This window comes from Epinephelus lanceolatus, chromosome 1, assembly GCF_041903045.1.
Source record: "Epinephelus lanceolatus isolate andai-2023 chromosome 1, ASM4190304v1, whole genome shotgun sequence".
Lineage (NCBI taxonomy): Eukaryota > Metazoa > Chordata > Actinopteri > Perciformes > Serranidae > Epinephelus > Epinephelus lanceolatus.
This window is the reverse complement of record NC_135734.1, coordinates 1,304,430-1,330,417: the sequence shown is the minus strand read 5'-3', so window position 1 is coordinate 1,330,417 and position 25,988 is coordinate 1,304,430. Positions and strand designations below refer to the sequence as shown.

The 25,988-nt window shown below is 43.2% G+C and overlaps 1 protein-coding gene across 1 annotated transcript in view; it reads left to right on the top strand.

Annotated features, from left to right (window-relative positions):
- apobec2a (apolipoprotein B mRNA editing enzyme, catalytic polypeptide-like 2a) overlaps positions 1-25,988 on the top strand; it is a 95,166-nt gene extending 69,178 nt beyond the window's left edge. The window contains exons 3-4 of the mRNA XM_033632901.2: positions 15,352-15,660; positions 23,842-25,988. Of these exons, the coding sequence (XP_033488792.1) occupies positions 15,352-15,655 (304 nt within the window). The 3' untranslated portion in view covers positions 15,656-15,660; positions 23,842-25,988. The remainder of the gene's footprint in view (positions 1-15,351; positions 15,661-23,841) is intronic.

Below are 25,988 nucleotides of genomic sequence, written 5' to 3'. Positions count from 1 at the left end.
ATCATCAGACTCGGGAAGGACTGGGAAGAAGTTCACACAGAGCAACAGGTTACGGTGGACAACTTTTGACTGGCCTGATCTGGGGTTACGAATCTCAGCTGATGACTATATAGACAACATTACCCCATCTGTCCGCCAACTTTTGCGTCCCCTCTCACCTTTGTTCGCCAAGAGAACCCTATCACCGGGCTAGATCACTGCACCCTTGACTCGTCTGTTGTAGACGTCAGCTTGCTGCTTCTGTCCAGCACTTGCATGTTTCTCTGCCAGCACCATGGCTTCACGAAGATCTCTCCTGAGATCCTCACTGTGCCGTGGGAATGGGGCTGCACTGTCATCTCTCAGAACAGATCTGAACAGAACATGTACTGGCAGGCGGGGAACCCGACCAAACATGAGGTAGAATGGTGGGAACCCAGTTGTCTCATGGGTGGTGCTGTTATACATGAACGTCAAGGTGTGTAACATTTGGGGCCAGGCCTGCTTTGAGCGCGGTGGGAGGGTCCTGATCATGTTCCCCAGTGTACGGTTGAAGCGCTCAGCTGACCAATTACCCATCAGATGATAGGGTGTGGTGTGGGACTTCTTTACACCTGAGACCTGGAGAAGGGCAGCGATCAATTCACTCTCAAAATTAGTGCCCTGATCTGAGTGAATTCTCTCAGGGAAGCCGTAATAGCAAAAGAAGCTATCCCACAACCTCTGTGCCACCTGCTTGGCAGTCTGGTCAGGGCAATAGAAGGCATGCGCCAACTTAGTAAAGTGGTCTGTTACAACCAACACGTCGACAGTGCGGTTCTTGGAGTCTTCAGCAGACCAAAAGTCTATGCACACTAATTCCAGTGGCGCTGTTGTTTTGATGCTCTCAATCCAACTCTGGTGTCTTGCCCATAACACACCTGGCATAGCACTTGACGGAGTTCTTCACATCGGGCTCCATAGAACACCAGCAGAACCTTTGTTTCACAAGAGAGAAGGTTCTATCTTGGCCCTGGTGGCCCGCTTCATCATGACATCCACGTACAGCATCATCTATGAGCGACAAGGGAACCACATACTGCCTTTTCTTCCTCTTGGTGACCAGATCTTTGGACACACAGTACAGTATACCATCTTAAACCACCAACTTCTCCCACTGCCTCAAAAGCCTAAACGCATTCATGGCTTCACTGGGTCTCTCTCTCTCCTCGAAGGCCTGCGACCTCGCTCATCGTGTGTGTGTGTGTGTGTGTGTGTGTGCGAGTAGCTTGTTATTTTCTGTCTGTCCTTGTATGCTGTTTTTATCTGTTTTGCTATTGTACTGTATTTTTTACTGTGATCTGCCAAGGGACTACAGACGCGAATTAGCTTGAAGCTATAATCTGGTATGGTGCATCAAATGGTGACATTTATGTTTGAGCTGTACATTGTTCCTTTTAAATAAATAAAATAAAATAAAAACATAGAACAACACCCTTGACAAGTCAGCATCCTCATGTTGTTTGTTCCTGAGGTCCTGCTTGGAAAAGGATGGCAATACATCCTGACCAACGGACATGACACTCAGGATATGATCTACCAGGACCGTAGATCTGAGTCTCGTAGATGTATTCCAGTTAAGATAAGAAAAGAGATAAGATACACCTTTATTGATCGCACAATTGAGAAATTCCAGTGTTACAGCAGTCAAGGGTAAAGAGTCAAATTAAAGATTTAAAGGGCCAGTGTGTAAAATGGGTTTAAAACCGTTGGAAACAGTGACATCAGTGGTCAAATTCTAGATTGCAGGGCTCACTTGCTCACCCCTCGGGTAAATGACGGTGGCCTCGTAGGGACAAAAAGCCTTGCGCACAAGTTTTTCAGGAGTAGGTCTATCTAGTGACGAGGTGAATGTTTATTTAGAAATCTAAACCATGTTATGATATTGTAATGAATCCCTCACGAGCAGGAGACCAGAGGAGCGTTCGGGAAAAAGGCCCGTTTATTTGAGCACTCCAGAAACTCCGGTAACACTCCACTCCATCCCAAACTCTGACTCTTCTGGTGTAACAGACACACTTCATAACTTTACACACATACTCGTTTACCATACTAAGTGGGGACCCCCCTCCCCTCTCTGCTCAATCTCCAGCCCGCACACTGACTGACAGCATAGCCGGTAAACAGAGCTCAGCTGTTTATTTAGCCTAGCAATATCTCCGGACTATAGTAGCTGCAATAGACGACTTTGAACGCGATTTTGAAGAGTTTCTTGTAGCGGACACAGACCCAGAGCCATACCTGTTTGAGCCGGAGCATACAGATGAGGAACTCCATGTGTTTGATGCTGAGTGGGTGAGAAGTGGGTGTGATGGGTGTCTCCTGCCACTCTGCTGCAGTGTTTTTCCACTCCCCCTCCCTCTGCTTCACTCTACCTGCCAGCCGCGCCCACCTCATCAGCCCAACTCTGCTCACCTGCCTACACAGCTGCAGCTCATCAACCAGCCCTGCATATAAGCCTCTCCAGCACCTTCACTCACTGCCAGATTGTTCTTTAGCATTATGCGAGACTCTCCAGCGTTCTTCTCCTGCCTGATCTCCCGGTGCCAACTCTGCCTGTCCCCGACCTGCTCTCCTCGTCTGCCTCCCGGTAAACTCACCTGCCTTCTGTCCCCGACCTCGTGCTTTGCTTCAGCGTCTCTGGTTTCTGCCTGCTCGTCTGCTCTCGACTCCTCCGCCCAGCCTCGTCTACCCTCCTGCCTGCTCCTCAACAGTGCTTCTGCCTTCGCTGACGGCTCTTCTAGCTACGACCCCCCCACCGGCTCCCGACCTCGCCTCAGCTCACTCCTCGTCGGCTTCTCAGCACGATCAGCCGGCGCTTCAGCCTACGGTGCGTCTGCCTTGCCACCTTTGGCTGCCATAAGCTTGATCTCTTTCCCTCATCTGAGCCTCAGAGACTGTGTGAGGGCAACTTGCCTGAAGAACGAACTTTATTCTGTGTTTATTCTGCCTGCTGCATTCCCTGTTTGCTGTGGTGCTAATAAAAGTCATTACCAACTGTTCCTGCGAGCCTGGTACTGCATTTGGGTCCACAAACACACCCGTTTCAGATGCACTCTCTGCGGCGCTTTTCCAGGAGGAAAGGAGTGAAGTTACGTCTTCTTTTCCTCGCAGATGATGGTTTGGGTTCATTCTCTCCTGTTGCATGGTAAGTGTGGTCCATTCGCAAACTTTATAACTAAAAAAACTTTTCACTACTCTCTATCGACGAACTACTAACACTCTCTGCTGTTCCCTCCTCCTTCTTCCTTCCTTCCGCTGTCTTCGTTGGTTCATTTATACACGCGAAACGCGTTCTCTGGCTGGCTGGATTGTCCGCTCGGTCTGCCATACATACATGGCGGCGCAAGATGGCGATCTCTCTAAAGCAAGGCCCTTGCTATATATATATATATAAAAGCATAATTATAAGTCTACGAAAACCAAACGAATTTTATTTTAATTCACTTGTATAAACATATTAATGGGTAGAATATTCAGATTCAGATTCAGATTGACAATAACCATGCCAAATATTACACACTGGCCCTTTAAATATTTAAAAACTTAAAAAAGTACAAAGAATACAAGAAACAGCAATAAATAATAATAATAATAATAATGAGCAGTGGATAAAAAGTGAGCAATGGATTAAAGTGAACATATTTAGTGCAAAGTGAATATTGAATGTGCAAATAAACAACAACATAGGGGACAACAATGCTTATAGTGCTGTCCATAAAGTGTCCATAGTGTCCCTAAAGTGTCCACGGTGCAGTTTACTGTGAGCAGTGCTGGTTATGTAGCCTGACAGAAGCAGGCAGGAAGGACCTGCAATAGCGTTCCTTCACACACTTTGGGTGAATCAGTCTATCGCTGAAGGAGCTCTCCAGAGCTTTTATCTCCTCCTGCAGAGGATGGGAGTCGTTAGTCCTCAGAGATGACAGCTTGGCTGTCATCCTCCTTTCTCCCACCATCTGCACAGAGTCCAGAGAGCATCCCAGGACAGAGCTGGCCTTCTTGATCAGCTTGTCCAGTCTCTTCCTATCTGCAGCCAAGACACTGCTGCCCCAGCAGACCACTCTGTAAAAGATGGCTGATGCCACCACAGTGTCAAAGAAGGTCTTCAGGAGCGCCCCCTGCACTCCAAAAGACCTGAGCCGCCTCAGCAGGTAGAGTCTGCTTTGGCCTTTCCTGTATAGTGCTGTTATGTGATTAGTCCAGTCCAGTTTATTGTTTAAGATGAACACCCAGGTACTTATAAGATGTCACCATCTCAATGTCCTTTCCCTGGATGTTCACTGGTGTTGGGGGGAGGAGTCTGCGCCTGCGGAAATCCACCACCAGCTCTTTGGTTTTCCCTGTGCTGATCTGAAGGTGGTTCCTCAGGCACCACCAGTCCACAAAGTCGAAGCAGTGTGCCAGGAGTGTAGGTGGGGGGGAAGACTGATCAAATCTATTGAAGAACAGATTCAGATCATTCACCGACTTCTGGTCGCCTCTGGCCTGGGAGTCTGGTTGTTTGTGTCCTGAGATGGTTTTCAGACCTCTCCAGACTCCGCTGACATCACTCTGTTGCAGCTGTTCCTCCATCTTCTTTTTATATCCTTCCTTTCCCTGCCTGATGTTTCTCTGTAGCTCCTTCTGCATGGCCTTCAGCTCCTCCTTATTTCCAGAGTTAAAAGCTCTCCTCTTCTCCTTCAGGAGAGCTTTTATATTTGGAGTAATCCAGGGTTTGGTGTTGGAGAAGCAGCGTACAGTCCTGGTGGGTAAGGTGCTTTCCACACAGAGGTTAATATAATCCGTAATACATGATGTCAGACTGTCAGTGTCCTCCCCATGGGAATCGCTGAGTACCTCCCACACAGTGGGAAAGCAGTCCTTAAAGCAGTCCTTCAGGGCCTCTTCGGCCTCATCACACCACCTCTTCACAGTGCGGGTGGTTGCTGGTTCCCTCTGCACCAGAGGTCTGTAGACAGGCAGAAGATGAACCAGGTTGTGATCAGCTCTTCCCAGGGGGGGCAGGGGGATGAGTGGTATGCCTCCTTGGTGTTGGCATAAAATAAATCCAGTGTTTTATTGTCTCTGGTGTGGCAGGAAACATACTGGGTGAAGGTGGGCAGGGTGGTGGATGGACAGGCATGGTTGAAGTCCCCAGAGATCAGAAGGAGGGCTTGAGGTTGCTGTGTTTGCAGCCTACTTGTAACAGAGTGGAGAATGTCACAAGCAGACTCAGCCTTTGCAGACGGGGGGGCATACATTGCTACCATAATGACATGAGAAACCAGCCCTCCTCCTTTCCTCTTACCGCTGTCTGCTGTCCTGTCGTATCTGATGAGCTGGAATCTGTCCAGCACGGCGATCGTGTCCGGTACTTCCGCCTTCAGCCATGTCTCGGTAAACACCAGCACGCTGCTCTGCCGGTACTCCCTCTGATGGCGAGTCAGCGCCGACAGCTCATCCATCTTGTTGGGGAGGGATCTTACATTCCCCATGACGACGGACGGGAGGATGGGTTTGTACCCTCTCCTCCGGTATCGGCGCTGCACTCCGGCGCGATATCCCCGTTTCCTTCTCCGCAGCTGCTGTAACAGGCGTTCGCACTAGAGGCGCCATCTTGTGGCAGTTTAAGAGAGCTGACACCTCATCCTTAGACAGAGAGCTGACAAGGGGTGCTGCAACACAAGGAGGAGACAGCTTGGCTTTCTGAGTGGCCTTTTGGGTAGCTTGGCGGACAGTCGACGATCTGAAAGCCTCCTGAACATCACCTCCAGACAGATCCCCTGACTCTTTCAGCAGTTTTTGGTATGGCTCACTAACCAGATGCTCCCCGATCCTCCTCGCCACGAAAGTTTCCCTGCTGAGGGCATCAGCAACAACGTTTTTCGGCCCAGGGATGTATTTGATGTCAAACTCATAGGTGGCCAACTTCGAAACCCAGCGTTGCTTGACTGCATCCAGCTTCGGCTTTGTGAGAATGTGAACAAGAGGATTATTATCAGTCCAAGCGGTGAATACATACAGAATTTCTTGCAGACCGCCCATCTCAGCACCAGAAATCCTAAACGTTGAGCGGGGTAGTTCCTCTGGGCCTTCTTCAGGGACTTACTGGCAAACGCTATCGGACGAGCCTGTTTGTCACCAGGAACAACCTGGGACAGAACAGCACCCAAGCCGTCAGTTGATGCATCGGTGGATAGGATGAACGGCTTGGAGAAGTCAGGGTGAGCCAGTATGACATGACTGAGCAGGGCATCTTTCAGGTCCTGTAGAGCCTTGTCACAACCTGGAGTCCAGTCCTCAGCTGTCAGCCTCCTGTAGACATGCACACGTTTCCATCTCATCCCTTTCCATCCCTTGTTGATCTTTGATTCAACTGTCAGCTGAATGGGTGGCTTTTGCAGGGTGGAGCAGTGAGGAATAAAGCGCTGGTACCAGTTGACCAGACCCAGGAATGGCTTGATCCTCCTTGAGCATGGGGTCTAACCATTCGGAGCCATCAGGTCTGACTTGGACACATTATTTATGGCCTCCAACTTAGCAGGATCCGTCGACACCCCATCTCTGTCAATGACATGGTCAAGGAAGTGGATTGAGCGGCGCAGAAGGTGACACTTCTTGGGGGCGAGCTTCAGGTTGTGTGCTCGCAACCGCTCAAAGACCATCTCAAGCTTGTTTGTAGCTTCGTCCTCAATGGGAGCAAACACCAGTTAATCATCCAGGTAACAAAGCAAGCTCATGAAGTTCTGATCTCCGAATATTGTCATCATCATTCTCATGAACCTGAGGAAGCCTATTATACTTGTGAAGGCCAACAGATGAGGCAAAGGCAGTGAATTTCTTGGACTCTTTGTTGAGAGGAATGTTGTAAAATCTGGACGTGAGGTCCATGGTACTGAACAGCACATTCCCTCTCAGTGCAGCAAGGCAGTCTGCCTGATGAGGGAGAAGGTAGGCGTACCTCACAGTCCGGGCATTTAGCCAGCCAGTGCAGATACATAGCTCCCCATTCCTCTTCCAGACCAAGACCAACGGCGAAGCAAACTGGCTTGTTGACTTCCTGATGATACCTTTCTCCTCCATTTTTCCATCCTCCAGTTTTGGTAATGAGCTGGAGGAATGCGTCTGTAAGGGAGCTTGAAAGGTGTCTCATCCTTCAGATGGATCTTGTGAACAAAATGTGTCACTTCACCGCAGTCAATTTTGTGCTTGGAGAAGATGTCAGAGTACTTCAGGGCGAGTTCACACATCCTTTTCCTACACTGATTTGACACTTCACATGAGTCGAGATCCAAGTCACCCAAGCCTTGTTTCCTCAGAGTCTCTGCCAAGTCAGGCAAGTTTGACATCTGTCCTGTTGAAAGTTGCTGGCTGTTGGACTTGAGACATGGACTGTCAGCGGGCTGGATTTCCTCCACAGCCAGGCATGAGTACACATCTGCCAGATTAGCATTTCTCCTGATCATTATGGGTTTGTCTGTGGGGTTAATGACCTTTATAGGATCCCACCCGTCTCCCCATAAGGGTGTCACAACTCTCCCAACAAGAACATTTCTCGGCATAGGACGAGACTGTGTCGGCTCAACCACAACAGTGCAGCCTGGGGGTCCACGTGACTTTTCTGGGAGCTTCCCCCACACCAGATGTACGTGTCCAGGTAAGAGCGTAACAGTACTGTTGAGTTTGACTGTCCCCACAAAGTCTGGCACATCCTCACCTTCCCACCTTTGGATGCCGGCGAGCATGGCAAGTAAATCGCGTCCTTCAACACTAGAACCGACCGTCTCGGAGATCAGTTCCCAGTATTTATTTGACTCTTTGAATCTGCATATCAGATATTTGATCACCTTCGTCCCTACAGTGAGCTTATCCATCTGTCCGGGAACCACCAGTATAACCACTCACTTTATATCCAGACACCACAAGCTCAAGATCACAAACTCTCTTAGGGCGGACTCTGTGACCTCCACATCCGATCAGCACAATGTCCAAGTCTCGTTCAACATCACAGGTCAAAATGCCACCAGCAATGAGCTTCTGTTCTACAGTCTTGTTCACAGAACACGCCATAGAACCTGAGTCCAACAAGGCAGTGACTGTTTCACATCCATTAACAACTACAGGCGTGTAAAACAAATCGTCACTGGCATTTAAATGCTGTGTGTTCTGAAGGATGACTGTCTTGGTACTGGGAACACTCTCACAAACAGACTTGTACAATGACCGTAAATCATCATCAACACTAAGGGATTTGTCACTGAGGTCCACACTGCCCCTCTCAAAGCATGGGCAGTTTAGTTTCCCTCACTGGAGAAAGAGATGGCGGCAGACTGGGGCATAGGAAGAGATGTGCTGTTGGGGCACTGAAGTTTAGTGTGGCCTGGCTGGTGACATAGGAAACACAGGCGGTGTAGCTGACAATGGGCAATGGTTGAGTGAGAACTGTCATTGCAAATACTGCAAACTCTGGGTCCCGAAACCCTCTTCTTTTGAAGTGGAGGGTTGCAGCCCTGAGAGCCAGGAGGACCTTTAGTGACTGCCAGTCTACTTAATATGTCACCAAGCATCTCAGCCATCTTGTCCACACTCTTCTGCATTGAGACAAGGTCCACACTCTGCTGAGGCTGACTCACACATTGCTTGTGGCAATGCAACATAGCCTCAGGCTCTGGTTTCTCAACCTCCTGTATGCCATTGTCCGCTACAGCAACAGCTTGTCTGGGAGAACGATCAGAAGTGGGCTTATTGGGTCAGGACTTTAACTCCCTGTGATATTCGTTGATCCTCCCTTGGACCTCCTTAGCCGTCCAGCTATCAGCCAGCTTGCTCTTGAACACAACAGACAGGGAAGGTTCATTACAGTGTCTCACAAACATCATGACTACCTCTTTGTTTAGCTGTGGCTCAGAGGCAGAGCGGGTCATCCACCAATTGAAAGATCAGCGGTTCGATCCTGGGCTCCTCCAGGCTGCATTTCGAAGTATCCTATCCTTGAACAAGATACTGAACCCCAAATTGCTCCCGATGGCTGTTTCATCGGTGTGTGAGTGTGTTAAAACTGAGTAGCAGGTGGCACCTTGTATGGTAGCCTTGGCCACCAGTGTATGAATGTGTGTGTGAATGGGTGAACGTGACTCGTAGTGTAAAAAGCGCTTTGAGTGGTCACTAGATGACTAGAAAGGCGCTATACAAATGCAGGTCCATTTGTTTAGGTCTCCCATGCTTTTCCCCCTGACGCTGAAAGCACTCCTCCGCTATATCAGTTGCTTTATTCAGATGCACCCAGTAATCAATGGGACCTTCATGAGCCCTGGGAATGGTACAGTAGAAATCAGCGAGTGGCATGCAGGAGTAGGAAAGGTCACTAAAATGTTGCTTTAGGATACCATAGATTGCGTCGGGTTGCTGCTCGGCACTCAGTGATGGGTGCAAGCTGCAGCTTCAGCTGCTCAGGTAGAGAGGCTGTGTAGCCCGGTGTGTTTTTTCGCTGATTCGGTTCTGCAGGTTCTCTGCTGGTACACTGGAGACGGGGATCAAACAGTTTGTCTCACTCGGGATAGATTGTGCTTTTTTTGGTTCATAGTTTTTGATTAACATGCGACTTATTCGCGTTTAACAGTTAGAGGGAATAAATTTCCGTTATAATGGAAACGTGGGCACAGTTATCTATACAAAATACACTAACTAACCAACTAACTAACTAACTAACTGATTGACTTAACATAAACAACTGAAAATTGAAAAAAAAAGTAGCTTACACCGTTAGCTCCGGTAAGGGAAAGCATGAGGGAAAGCGGCTGACCGGAAGTCACGCACAAAAAAACGGAAGTTGATCACTATTTACTTCCGTGTTTGAAAATAAGGCGGATAGGCGGGGGGGTGAGGGACCTGAGCAGCACAGTAAGGATGAATAGGAGTGGAGTTGTAAGCACTCTGGTGTGCACCATGAATGGGGGCAGGAGTTTTTGGGGCACAACTGTCAGGATAAATGGGAGTGGGAGTCTGGGGAGCAGCATTGATATTATGCCCTTTAACACAACCAGGAGTACACACAGTACATGGTGAGGACACTGATACAGATGGCAATGCAAAACCCCTACCAAAACTACCTTTAGTTAACACTCATATATTAGATATGATCAGTATATCCTTATTAACAGGCTATATACCACAGTCTTTTAAGGTAGCTGTAATTAAACCTCTACTAAAAAAGCCCACCCTGGATCCAGAGGTGTTAGCCAACTATAGACCAATATCTAATCTTCCCTTTATGTCAAAGATCCTTGAGAAAGTAGTCGCAGACCAGCTGTGTGATTTTCTCCATGATAATAATTTATTTGAGGAATTACAGTCAGGATTTAGAGTGCATCATAGCACTGAGACAGCACTAGTTAAAATTACAAATGACCTTCTGATTGCTTCAGACAAAGGACTCGTCTCTGTACTTGTCTTATTAGATCTTAGTGCGGCGTTTGACACTATTGACCATCAAATTCTGCTACAGAGACTGGAACACTTAATTGGCCTAAAAGGTTCTGCACTAAGCTGGTTTCAATCTTATTTATCTGATCGTTTTCAGTTTGTTGACATTCATAATGAATCATCCTTACGTACTAAAGTTTGTTTTGGAGTTCCGCAAAATTCTGTGCTCGGACCAATCCTATTTATTCTATATATGCTTCCTTTAGGCAACATCATTAGAAATCACTCTATAAATTTCCATTGTTATGCGGATGATACACAGTTGTATTTATCGATGAAGCCAGAAGAAAGTAATCAATTAACTAAACTCCATAACTGCCTTAAAGACATAAAAACCTGGATGAGCACCAATTTCCTGATGTTAAATTCAGACAAAACTGAAATTATTGTTCTTGGCCCCAAACAACTCAGAGACTCTTTATCTGATGACATAGTTTCTCTAGATGGCATTGCTCTGGCCTCTAGCACTACCGTAAGAAACCTCGGAGTAACATTTGATCAAGATTTGTCTTTTAATTCTCATTTAAAACAAACCTCACGGACTGCATTTTTTCATCTGCGTAATATTGCGAAAATTAGGCCTATCCTGACCCGAAAAGATGCAGAAAAATTGGTCCACGCTTTTGTTACCTCAAGGCTGGATTACTGTAATTCTCTATTATCAGGTAGCTCTAGTAAGTCCTTAAAAACTCTCCAGCTAATTCAGAATGCAGCAGCACGTGTACTAACAGGAACTAAGAAACAAGATCATATTTCTCCAGTTTTAGCTTCTCTGCACTGGCTCCCTGTAAAATCCAGAATTGAATTTAAAATCCTACTGTTAACTTATAAAGCTCTAAATGGTCAAGCTCCATCATATCTTAGAGAGCTCATAGTGCCTTATTACCCCACCAGAACACTGCGCTCTGAGAACGCAGGGTTACTCGTGGTCCCTAAAGTCACCAAAAGTAGATCAGGAGCCAGAGCCTTCAGCTATCAGGCTCCTCTCCTGTGGAATCATCTTCCTGTTACGGTCCGGGAGGCAGACACCGTCTCCACATTTAAGACTAGACTTAAGGCTTTCCTCTTTGATAAAGCTTATAGTTAGGGCCGGCTCAGGCTTGCCTTTTACCAGCCCCTAGTTAGGCTGACTTTGGCCTAGTCTGCCGGAGGACCCCCTGTAATACACCGGGCACCTTCTCTCTCTCTCTCTCTCTCTCTCTCTCTCTTTCTCGTATCCTATTACTGCATCTTGCTAACTCAGCCATTCTGGATGTCACTAACTCGGCTTCTTCTCCGGAGCCTTTGTGCTCCACTGTCTCAGGTTAACTCATATCGCAACGGTGCCTGGATAGCGTGACGTGTGGTTGTGCTGCTGTTGTCCTGCCAGATGCCTCCTGCTGCTGCTGCTGCCATCATTAGTCATTAGTCATACTTCTACTGTTATTATACACATATGATTATCACACATGTATACTGCCAGATACTAATATATACTTTCAACATATTGTACCACAGTAGCCAGAACTATAACGATAATATTATTACTTTCATTAATGTTGTTGTAAGCTACTGTCATTACCGTCTGTCCTGTATCTCTCTCTCTCTCTCTCTCTCTCTCTCTCTCTCTCTCTCTCTTTCTGTCTCATTGTGTCATATGGATTTCTGTTAATTTATTATGCTGATCTGTTCTGTACGACATCTATTGCACGCCTGTCTGTCCTGGAAGAGGGATCCCTCCTCAGTTGCTCTTCCTGAGGTTTCTACCGGTTTTTTCCCCCCCCCGTTAAAGTTTTTTCTTATCCGCTGTGAGGGTCCAAAGGACAGAGGGATGTTGTATGCTGTAAAGCCCTGTGAGGCAAATTGTGATTTGTGATATTGGGCTTTATAAATAAAATTGATTGATTGATTGATTGATTGATTGATTGATTGACTGTTCCATGTTCATTGGACCTGCAGTCTCAAATTTTATGTATGTGCCATCTGTCATATTCACTCAATAGTGTCACAAATCAAATGACCAAAACATGTACCAGAGAACTTATGATCGAATGTAAAATGTTACTGACAAAAAGATGACCGTAATTATGTTCAAAACAATTTGTTGTAATGCACAGGACCAAAACTGAGAATAGACTGTCTGTGTGTTAATCAGAACTGATTTAACAAATAAAATCCATACCAACTGCAACATGGAAAATGACTGTATGTAAATAACATAAAACAGGACCTCTAAGTAAAACAAAACACTTGCCTTTGTGGCAGGCAGACTCAATAGCCACACACACAAACAAAATAAAATGGCTAGAGGCAAGCAAAATTATATTGCTGAAATGCCACTTGCGGAACCTGATTGATCACACAAATATCGAGGCCAGTTCAAAGACAGTCTACTGGATGTAGGATCAGCTGTAGGCAGATCTTCAGCAGTCACAAGTCACGGCACAAGTTGTAACTCCTCATATTCTGACTCACTCCAGCAGAATGACGAGACTGGTTTTGATCAGGTTCACAGCATTTAATTGTCATCCTCTGTGTCAACAGATAAAACAACACAATAGTGTGGTTGGTGTTGTCCTCACACACACACACACACACACACACACACACACACACAGCTCCTGCCCTGTAACATGAAAGTCCAAGCAGCAAAAGGGCGTGATTATGACACTCAATGTGATCGTATAGTTTTTACATAAACATGAGTTATCTTTTTTTAACATGACATGAAATCATGAAATATTTTTCTCACAGCACCAACTATTTTTAGTTTAGTTTTAGCATGAACCTGTTTAAGTATTTTTTCCCAAACACAATATAACAATGAATTAATATAAAACAATAAAATACAAAATCATGTGCAAAGGCTCTTACTAATAAATAAAATAACAAATAAAATGATAAATTAAAACGTTTCTTTTTTATATAAAACATACCTGTGTAAACAGATAAAACAACACAATAGTGTGGTTGGCGTTGTCCTCACACACACACACACACACACACACAGCTCCTGCCCCTATGCACCAGAAGAGAACTTACCAATGGTTGCAAAACTTGTCAACAATGTTTATATCACTCAACATACTATGTTTTCAGTGAAATTTGTGCATTGCAGATTAAAATATAAAAGTCACGGAGCTGTGTGCACTACAAACCGTAACATGGAAGTCCAAGCAGCAAAAGGGACGAGCTGCTGGCTTCCGGTAACTATACCAACCACATCCGCCAAAATAAAATATTCCTCCAAAATAAAATAAAATGGAGTCTTGCATAAATAAACCCAAAATACACATCCATCAATATGAAAATAAAATAAGAACAAAATTAAAGGAACACGAACTTCAAACAAACAAAACAACCTTGTTACACATGTATTGCATTAAATGATGAGGAATTTAAATACCCCAACAGCACAATATATAATCAATTAGAAAACATTACATTTGTTTTTGCCTTTACATTAATATTGCACATGTATTATCATATACAACACAGCATTCATAAAAACGTTGCATTTATGATTTCATAAAATGTGGTTGTAAGAGGCTGGCAGATCTTTTAATGTTAAAACACCAGCCTTTGATAGATAACTAAATATCAAAGGCACTCTAATGATTTAGTATTTTGCTTCCATGAAGTCTGGGACTTGTGAGAGATGGGTTAAAAAAAGTAAAAAAAAAAAAAAAAAAACCCATTACAGAGAGGACATCCTCATTTTTGGTCCTTAGAAGTAGTAGTTCTGAGTCATGCTCCTGAAACACTTGGTCCTACATTTCCCATAATGCAAGTGAATAGGATCTTTTAGTAGACACTTTCTTGTTGGTAAATTCTTCTTTTAGTTGAAATTCTGTTGTCTCCATGCCCAGATAACTACAGTGATGTCACTTGTGTCATTCTCCCAGACTTGACAAAGCCTCTTAAGAGCCACAAAAAAACCTCATACAACAGTCTTCACAGGCTGAATAGTATTCCTCATCACAAGAAAACAGAACATGACTAGGCTTGTGCCGATTTCCGATTTAACCGGTTCGGTCCGGTTTAAGAGCTCCACCCGGTTTAATTCACATCAACCAGATAATCCGGAGGAGAGCGTGTCAAGGGACTATATTCAACTTATCTTGCATTGTAACATGCATTATGACAACTCAATAAGGTTTATGTTTGTTTATAAATGAAGTAGAGGAGCCTACAAGTGTTTTGTTTAGTTTGTCTCAGAGGCTTCAGAGGGACTCCACAGCTCCGCTCTGCTCAGCTGTCTGCTGTGAGAGATCAAATTTCATTGGGGGCGGGGAAAAGTGCGAGGGACTCAGCAGTCATTCAGTTTGTTGCCCTAGTAACCCGTTTCCACTAAAGAAGTTCCTGGTACTATTTGGGGGGCTGGAACTACTACAGGACCGTCCTCTCACTCGGCCCTCTCAACCGCTGTGTCTCCACTGAGAGAGCGGAGTCAGAGGAAGGTTCCTTGGTGTCCTTCTGCGTCTTCTTCTTCTTGTGTAACCTTGTGTGTATTGGCGGTTAATACAGCATTACCGCCACCTAGTGGATTGGAAGCACATTACACCTATAATGGGCTTTTATTGGGAAAAATAGCTCAGATGCGACCCCCAGTGGTAAAATTAGGTATATAATTCGATATATCGGTTCGGTTAGATATTTGGCTTTAAATCAAACCGGTTGGAAAATTTTAAAACTGGCATAAGCCTAAACATGACATTCAAAATTGTGTCCATTTAGTAACACCCTTGTACACAAAAATGTAAAAGTTGTACAATAAAATAAGTGCCTCTAAATCTGGTGTCTTTCTAGGGCTTTTATACAATGATAGTCAGAAATGTGTGACATTGTTGAAAATTACCAACATTTGTCTACATTCTGTCACATTCCTTCTAGGTATGTGTCCTCCAGTCCATGCTCTGCTTGTGCAGCAAAGATAGCTGAAGTGCTGAAGGCCAGGAAAAACGTCAAGCTGAGCATCTTTGCTGCTCGACTGTTTGAGTGGGAGGAAACAGAGATCCAGGCCGGACTGAAGGCCCTTCACGCCGCTGGCTGTAAACTGAGGGTGATGAAGCCCCTGGACTTCTCCTACACCTGGGACACATTTGTTGACAATGAGGACCAACCTCTGAACCTGTGGGAAGACTGCAAAGAAAACTATGAGTATTACCAAGAGAAGCTGGCTGATATTCTACAGTGATTGCAGTAAGTGTTAAAAAGAAAAAGCTGCTGGTTGTTGGCCTCGTGCTTTGATAGTGACAGTAGAGATACAGACAGGCAATGTGGAGAGCGAAAGAGAGAGAGGGAGAGGCATTACATGCAACAAAGCTCCATGCCAGGATTGAACTTGGGACATTGTGATTATATGGTGGTCATCCTAACCTGGTCAAAACCCAATATGTTCCAAACACAAAAAAAGTATTGTAAGGGTGGATTTCTACTCTAAATGCACTCATCAATCATTAGCAGGAAAAAAAAAAAAAAACACCTCTTTTTTTCTCCCCCGTCCATTCCGATGAACGTAGATTCTTAACACCAGAATCACCTAATAGGAAAAATGACAAAAAATGGTCTTCATACACCTTTTTTTCAACAAAAAACATGAGATTATTTTTCAGGAATGGTTAACTCATATCAGTGAATAAAGTGATGCTTTTAAAGATATTTTTTTAGGCATTTTTTGCCTTTATTTGACAGGACAGACAAGCGTGAAGGGGGGAGAGAGAGAGGGAGTGACATGCAGCAAAGGGCCACAGGCTGGCGTCGAACCCGGGCCGCTGCAGCAACAGCCTTGTACATGGGGCACCTGCTCTACCACTAAGCCACTGACGCCCCATAAAGTGATGCTTTAAAACATGCATTCGCTCAAGGTCCAAAAAGTTTGATATATTCAGTGTCATACTTGCGTTTGACCATGTAGTCGAGGTAGTTTGCGATTCTGTTAAGTAGCTGTCCATTAGTCACTCACTCTACAGCTCTGCTCTACCTGCAAACATGACGCAAACACAGAGACAGAGAGAGACAGAGACAGAGAGAGAGAGAGAGCGAGAGAGAGAGAGAGAGAGAGAGAGAGAAAAGCTTTTCCAATGCTGAGACTGAAGTTATTTGGGGTGAACTGGGATTGAGAAATACATTTTATTTTCATCTGTTAGTAGTGGTATGACTATTTCTGTTTATATTTATATTGTCATATTTTAGTTTTTTTTAATTTGGCCCATGGCATCAATTCTTAATTTAAACCCATTTAATCCCTTACCTGTGGTCATGGACAGCCAGGTAACAATAGTGTTTGATCTAAGCCTCAGCATTCTTTGTCTGTTGAGAAATTAAACCACTATTAAAACATCTTAATACAGGCAGTCTAATTTAGGCAATAACCCACTGTCTGGTTTAACAAGTAAGTTTTATCTAACTAACTCATTCATGTTTTTAAGAAACCTAATCTGAAGTTTAAATCTGCTGAATATCAATGTATTTACTAAATGATTTATTTCTATTTTTTTTTCACGTTTAGCTAATGTGTTTCAAAGGAATCTGCATATTGTGAACATAACAGAGCACAAAACAAATTAAAATTGTAAACAATAATAACAAGCAATATTTATGTGCTGTCCGTAGCAGGTGTAAATTTTGTTAATACCTACGAAAAGATTGGAGCTACTTACACATTGATGAATGCCAAAATACATGTAAATTTCCCTCTGCGAACAATTTACACGCAAATTCGTTCTGCTCGTGTTGCAGTCCATTCAGAACGAACCCACAACCCACCAGTTAGGAAACACTGGTTTACAACACATTGGGTCTCATTCATGAAACGTGAGCAGAAGGAATTTGTGTGTAAACTGTTTGCAGACGGAAATTTACGTGCATGTCCACATTCATCAATATTTTAGTAGCTCCGATCTTTTCGTAGCTACTAACAAAATCTACTCCTGCTCCTGACCACTCGTAGTGCTTGTGTAAATTTAGTAAAGCACATAAATATTGCTTTTCACTATTGGAAATTACAATTTTAATTCGTATTGCCTTCTGTTATGTACACAATACACAGATGCCTTTGAAACACATAATCTAAACATGACAAAAATATTAAAAATATAACACATTTAGTTAAATTAGTTGGCAGTTAGCAGGTTTAAGATCCAGATTAGGTTCATGATTGTGAATTATCTATGTAAATCAACTCAATAGATTACACGTTCTTTCTACATGTTGAATGATGATAATAAAAATATCTGTAAGGACAGCCGGATCACAGCCTCTTTGGCCTCGGTGCCTGGGTTCAGCAGGAGCAGCAGGTGGTGGAACCACAAAGGAGCACGCGCCAGCTGAAAGAATGATTTGAGACAGCACGTTTTTTTTGTGTGCCTTCTTGATCATTTGAATGAATAAATCTGATTTGAAAAATGTTTGATTTACATTGTATAAAACAGAGCTTTAGGCTATTAAGATTCAAATAATTTGAAGACGATCCATACAAAACTGCTGTAGGCTATATGTTATCCGTATCATTTATTTAAACCATTTACGCTTCACCTCTGACATGGTTCTTTGTACTACGGAGACAACATTAACAGCATCTGTTACCTCCCTCCAGGCCTTCGCTTTGCCTGTCCCTGTCACACCACTACTAACTGAAGAATATAAAATGTTTTTTCTTAAGTCCACTTCACCCAAAATTATTTTGATCTCTGCTTCGGAAAAATTCTTTTTTCTTTCTCTCTCTTTCTTTGTTTGCGCCATGACTGACAGGTCAACTGGATGCACCTACACCTCCTTATATGGTGGTCATTGGCTATTTATGGTGGGGATTTATGCTAATTGCTCATTACTGGGAGCGCGCTGTCACTTTACGATGGATTGGCATTCATGATCATACACACATGTTTACGATCAAATCTGAGCGTTCCTGAATCCGAAGTAGGTTTTTAGTAGAGTAGGCTTTTATGTGCAAATCTACACACAGATTTACTCACTTTTCATGAATGAGACCCATTGGATATATATTTTGCATTGTATTTGAACAGAATGCTGAAAAACTCAAGAGCTGAATATTCTGTGGACACAATAAAATGTTTTAAGCTGATTGTTTCTTTAGAAAATCAAGTCACAACAGTATTTCCATTTTAATTTTCTGGTGACATTCAGATCCACCCTCCATTCCAATGGACAGACATTTTTGAAAAAAATCCTGATTAAAAGCCATAAATCTTTCATATGATTTTTTTTTACATGTATAAGTAACAAACCATCTCATGTTTACTAAAAACAGTTTGAACAACAAATTATGTACTTAACTATGATTTAAAGACTGAAATATGCCTTGTGCTTCCTCCTTGCGTCATGGTTGGCCATGCTTGTTAAAAAAGGGGGCATGACTCTACTGCAGTCTGCTTTGGATGATGTGGAACATTGATTTGATTATAGACATCTCATCTAATAAATCTGTGCACTTGGGTGAGTCAGATAATACATTATAGAATTTGTTATTTTTAAATCTTTATGCATTTTATTATTATTAAATTTCTAAATCTTCATTTTTTTAATATTTAAATCGTTAATTTCTCTAAATCCTTACATTTTTATGCATTTTATCATTATTTTTTCTCATACTTGTTTTAACCTATCCCATTGCCTTTTAGTCTTTTAGTTTTTTAGCTCCAGTGTTTCCTCATGGGGAGCCTCCACACTGGGAGTTGTGTCCGGTCTGCCCACGGGGACGTCGCCTTGGAGATCCCACAGGCCCGGGGGACTGAGGGGCTCTGCACCACGTGTGGAGTCTACCCCGGTCTGTTTGGGTTGGGGTGGTCTCTGTAGCGGCGCTCCCTGTGGCCGTAGGCTGTGACAGGCTGTGATGAGCTCCCTATAGGTGTTTTTTCCTCACCAGGGGCCTGTATCACGAAGCGAGATCAACCTTTTCTGGGTTACCCAGACCAATCCTGGGTTGACTAACCCTAATAATGGCAATCAGGATAATCGGTATCACGACGCTGGATATCAACTCGGTAACTCAACCCAGGGTTGCTTTATCAAGAGCCGTGAACGCGCATGCAGCGGACAAATCACAATCATGAGAGAAGCGCAGCGTCACTGATCGCCCTCACAGAGCGCCGTATGTGAGGGCAAAAAAAGTATTTCTCGTGAGGATCAGAGATTAATTCTACTAAAATATGAGGAGGAGAAAAGCAACATTACAGAAAAGGTCAACACCGTGGCAGCTGCAGGAGGAGGAAACATGCGTGGCAACGCATAACGGGATGGATAATGTTAGATTAGTTTATTTGCACATAATGTTAAAAACAGACAGTATAAAATTTACAAGATTAAAAAAAGAAAAGTGCCGGAGAGGTTAGAAGCCACTTAAAGCTTATCAAAGAAATTCCCCTATCAAAACATCAGTGAAATCACATAATAGAGAAGAAAAAAAACGGGTAAGGAAAGAAGAAAGAGAGGAGGAGAGAGGGAAAAATCAAGACAAAACAAGGTAAAAAATAAAATTATGTGTAGGTTAAATTACTCATCACTGGTTCAAGTAGCTACAGTACCTGTACCTGTACATCTGACACTGATCACACCCTTGAATCCCATGAAATCAATGCTGCACGTGTATTACAATTACCGTCTAACATCATTGCGTCCGATAAATTTGTCTTCGTTATAACGTTATATATGCTACAATAAAGCTTAAAGCTGACGCCACAATTAAATCACATCAACACCATATTGATAGTCTGAATAAAATCATCCTGATATTGAGCTGTGTTAGAAATTAACAGCTGCACCACAATAGTCTCCCTCTTTAAAAAACAAAAAGGAAAATCCCTCAAACACCATGAAGTGTAGACATGATAGGCTACTTTCCACATTTCCAGCAGCAAAGCTGTCAATTAGGTCCATTCTCTTTAACAGGGATCATTTCCTCCAACAAAACAAAATGTTGGCACTAATTAATGGTGCTATTAAGTGTCCGCAAATGATCAGTTTCTTTCTTATGAAGTCTGTTGTTGTTGCTTTCTTTTCTTTTTTAATGTTCAAAATAAACTTTCAAATCAAAATCAATCAAATTAATTAAACTTCCCGTCATGACTGGGCTGCATTTCTGTCAGCGGAGTCATTTTTTTCCGAACAGCTGATTGGCCAGTGGGTGGTGCTTTTTATAGGGTCAGATTCAACCCTGAATTTACCCTGCTCCGGAGCAGGATAGCCCTGACATGTTACTATATTGAGTGTGTGTGTGTGTGTGTGTGTGTGTGTGTGTGCGTGTGTGTGTGTCTGTGTGTGTGTGTGTGTGTATGTATGTGTGTGTGTGTGTGTGTGTGTGTGTGTGTGTGTTTATGTGTGGGGGTGGGAGAGGTGGGTTTTCAATATTTGTAGTATTTTTGTTGTATGTTTTTTTTTGTGAAGCACTTTGTGTTGCATTTTTAATGTATGAAAAGCGCTATATAAATAAAGTTTGATTTGATGCCAATTTTTAAAATACTGTTTATTACAATTAGCTCAAGACAGTCTTAAACCAAACTCTTTTAGAAAAAATATTCTGTCCAACACAAAACTTAACAAAACAAAACTAGGGGAGGTGAGCAGAAGCCACTCATAGAGAGGCAGACTACAATAAGGAGTGCCCAGAGGTGCCACCTATTCACCACAAGTGCAACACTGCAATACTCACGGCAAAATGGTACAATCTAAACTCGTGTCCCGGTGCTTTTACTCACATGCATTGCATTGCATGCATAGGTGCCTCACCTCCCAAAAAGATGGCACTCTGCCTCACTAAAAGAAAAGAACCAACACCCTAGCTGGTTTATTAACAGAAAAATAGGTACAAAGCAGCAAAACAGCAAAACAAAGATCGCAAAACCGCAGCAGGTAAACATACAAAAGGTTCCACATGCATTGTGCTTGGATAATGGATCTGAGCAAAGCTGACAGGCACACAGGGTTAAAAGCATTGACTTGTCTAAAGGAATTTACAACGTATCTGCTAACAAACAACCACAACAGGGAAGAGGACAAGAGACAAAGAATGAGCACAGCCACCAAGGTCCTTATATAATCTGGCACTAATTAGGGGTGTGGTTGGGGGAGAAGGCAGGTCTGAGGCTGCATTCACTCGCACTTAATGACTGAAACACACTGCATTAAAGGAGCAACCCACCACAAACATCTAAGCTTGGAGACAACCACACAGTCTGTGCCCCTGGGACCGACCAAACATTCATTATGTGATGAATACAGAGCTCCCTAGAGACTGAGATTGTGGATCTCCAGTATTAAAGAGGACAGAGAGACAAAAGCTTGTAGTATAGGCAGATCTGCTTGGGATGAAAGCATAAGAATGGCTTTTTCCAAAGTCGTCTTTAATGGAAAGAAAAATGGTCAGACCTGCCTCATTTTGATCTAACAGAGATCTTCATCAGGCATTTTGAAATCACCATCATTGCTTTGTGATGGTGATTATTGTACTACTACTGGAGGCTTTTAATATAATGTGCAGATCTCCTGTCTGGTTTTTGCTTTAGTTTGATTTTTTGATCCAGCACCCGTTAAAGTTTTTTGGATATGCGTGCCCTCCACCCTGCTTGTTCCAGGCTTGCCTCATACACTGTTTTTGGAGAGCTGATGGGCATGAGCTCACAGATTCCAGATGTCAGGAAGAGAGCTGTGGATTTTTGTCATGCTCAACAGTTGTGGGTGTAGAAAAAGCGCCATGTCGTATCGCAATTCCTTTACAACTAAGTATAAATGCCAACAAATGCCGAGCTGGCATGTCCATTTTCTCTCAAATAATTCCAGGTGGCACTGAATGGAGAATGCATCTCTCTCTCTCTCTCTGTCTCTCTCTCTGTCTCATTGTGTCATGCGGATTACTGTTAATTTATTATGCTAATCTGTTCTGTACGACATCTATTGCACGTCTGTCCGTCCTAGAAGAGGGATCCCTCCTCAGTTGCTCTTCCTGAGGTTTCTACCGTTTTTTTTCCCTGTTAAAGGGGTTTTTTTGGGGAGTTTTTCCTTATCCGCTGCGAGGGTCATAAGGACAGAGGGATGTCGTATGCTGTAAAGCCCTGTGAGGCAAATTGTGATTTGTGATATTGGGCTTTATAAATAAAATTGATTGATTGATTGATTCCCGGCATTGATGGTTTCTTGGGGGACTTGTATTAATAACAGTGTGGAAAGAGGAGGTTTTACTCTAACCTTTGGGAGAGCTATACCCACTTTGTTGCCCTGAGAAAGAATATCGAGACTTTTTCTCAAAGACTCTGGCACAGTGAAAAAAAGCAATGGACTAGATCATACATGTTGATCACAGTTACTGCATTTCAAGCAGATCTATCAGAGATGTTTACCTTATTATTTGGAAGTATAACTCATTGGGACTTAAGTGGTCTTAGGTGTTTCTCTGTATCAAGAAAAGGTGACAACCACACAGTCTGAACTATCAAGAAAAGGTGTTTGGTTGGGGCGTCAGTGGCTTAGTGGTAGAGCAGGCGCCCCATGTACAAGGCTGTTGCTGCAGCGGCCCGGGTTCAAGTCCAGCCTGTGGCCCTTTGCTGCATGTCATCCCCTCTCTCTCTCCCCCCTTCACACTTAACTGTCCTGTCCATTAAAGGCAAAAAATGCCCCAAGAAAAAGAAAAGGTGTTTGGCAGGGTGGAACATCCATACTGTAGAATGTGTTTAGTGCTTTTGGTTTTCTTCTCTGTTTTTTACAGCCATGATGGAGGGGCTCTGTAATAGTGTTAATTAGTGTTATTAATAATAATAATAATAATAATAATAATAATAATAATAATGATAATAATAATACTTATTATTATTATTAGAGAACATGTTTTCATTTTTGTTTTTCTTATAGAAAAATAAAAAGGGTCATTCGAGTAATGTCCTTTCTGGAAGGACAAAAGTGGCCATATCTTGAAACGAGAATAAAACAAGGTCAGGGAAATTAATTACTATTCTAGAATTGCTAATTAAACACTGTCACCTCACAGCTCGAGCCCAGTGGCTGGCTGTGGAGTTTGCATGTTCTCCCCATGTCAGTGTGGGTTATCTTCAGTTTCTGCAGCTTCTTCCCACAGTCTGAAGCACATTAGGTTAATTGGTGACTCTAAATTGTATCCTACCTCTCACCCAATGTCAGCCCCCCACAACCCTGACTAGGATAAATAGTTACAGATAATGAATGAAGGGTGAATGAATGAATGAAAGTATTCAGTGAAAGCATGTATAATACTGGAGTGTGAGGAGGAGTCAAAAAAGGTTATGGTCTTTTTTTTTAAAATGGTTCATTGAATGTGCTCTTTTCTCTTTTAATAAAGATTTAATCTGTTTTTCCCAAAAAACTCAAAACTTTTTCTTTTTCTCTCTGTTGACACAGGAATCAAATTGGGAATGTCTTCAACCCCAGTCATCATCACTTCTTTACAGATGACTCATATTGATGTTGTTATTGTTGTTGGTTGATAATGATACATATTCATAGTGCATATGAATCTGACAGTAGAACAGCCATGTGTGTATAAGTGTGTGTGATGCCTTTGTTTTTGTGTGTTTATGAATGCTGCAATCAGACTTTCTGTGCCATGGTGAAAGACTTTCCCCACAACATCTGACAGCAATCCCCAATCTGACTTCCTGTGTGTGTGACAGACAGCCAGAGGGGTATTCCAGGTAAGAGGTTCAACAAACTCCGAGTCTAATCCTGAACTCTGTGTTGACTTACCCTGAGCTGGGAAACTCTGAGTATCCTGTTCCAGAACAGCTGATTTGAATTAGTTCAATCAACTCTGAGTAGGCACACCTTGAGTTAAGCATGTGCACAACCACAATAAAAAGCCATCATCAGTGGAGTCCCAATACCTCGATTCACCATGGCAACCAGAGAGAAAAAGCGATCAACTTATTTTACACCTGTGGAATTGGAGGCGCTCATGAATGCCTACAGCGAATATGAGCATATATTTCATAAAAAAGTAACACTGCTAAAGCTGCCAAGGAGAGAGAGGCGGCATGTGAAATTTAGCAAGCAGAGCTGGCTTAATGGGATGTTGGTGGCTTAGTGGATAGAGCAGGCGTCCCATATATGTTGGTTTTGCCGCAGCGGCCCGGGTTCAACTCCGGCCTGTGGCACCTTGCTGCATGTCACTCCCTTTGTCTCTCTCTCCCTTTCACGCGTAACTGTCCTGTCAAGGACCCCCCCAAAAAATATTAAAAAAGAATCCTTGCTAATTTCGGCAGCTATTTTAAGCACATATAGATGGTTGATGACTTATTTGAAATTTGAATCCTTTAAAAACTACCATACCCAAGAACCCCCCGCCCCCCCTCCCCCCTTCGCCACCCAGCAAAAATCTCACACTGAACTGACACCAAAACTTGAGAGCCCTGCCATTAATTTACATTTAACCACATTTAATTAAAATTGGAGTATACAGGTGAAAAAGTGGTGGAGTGGTTTTGAATAAAATCTGATTTTCATGTAGGTGCAATCTCACAGGGGAAAAACGCACTTGAAAGCAGCTTAAAATGAAATATAAAAATATCATTCAAACAAGTAAGGCATATTTGACTTGGCCATGACTGTACCTTTCTTTAGTTTTATTCATATTTGATTTATTAAACAAAGTAGCTTAAATAACCTGTCATTCAGTGGCTATTTCATTATATACTGTAGGCCACCAATATCATATAAAAAGCTACCGTTCACAAAAAAACGTAGCGCGATGCATATTTGCTCTGATGAGAGCACACGTCTGCGGTGTGTCAGATTTGATATGTGTGGCCGGAGAATGTTGTTGAGGTAAATGATTGAGTCAAATGAAAAACGGTACGGTTCAAACAGATATTCACTGGGGAATGACAGCACATCTAAACGGGGTCTGAAGATCCCCTCCCGGCATAAGGCATTGTTAATTAATTCTGCCTCGATATCGATAGGATTTCCTACATAGGGACAACCCATGTCTGTCTGCCAGCTTGCTTCAGGCTCAGCAGTAGGGAGGAGACAGGGTGAACTCAAGGTTTCTCATAGAAAACCTGCCAGCGAGCAGGTTAGGTTCACAGAGAGTCAGTTGCCATGGTGATTGACTCTGAGTTTAAATTACCTCTCTGTCTGGAACTGAAAACCCAGAGTTTCCCTCATTTCAGGGTTAACATACTGAGAGTTTTCACTAAACCCGCTTTCTGGAATACCCCCCAGGTCTGTTGTACCTTGTGTTGAGATTAGCAGTGTGAGAAAGTGATGGGATTAAAAAGGCTGTGTTAAGTCTTTAGTCTTCTGCTTGTCACTCTGTACTTTGTGACAGTTAAATTAAAAAACTGACACATATGTGTTTACATGCTCGAATTGACCAACACACAATTAATCTGGGAATTTTTAGGCACCAGGGGCTCTTAGGCCCAGGCCGAATTTAGCCTTTTGTGTTTAGAGTACATCATCTGTATACATCCAAATATGATATCTGTATTTTCTTCCTGCCACCTGTCCTCCTCTCTGTGCTCTCACTAATAAATTAACACATTTCA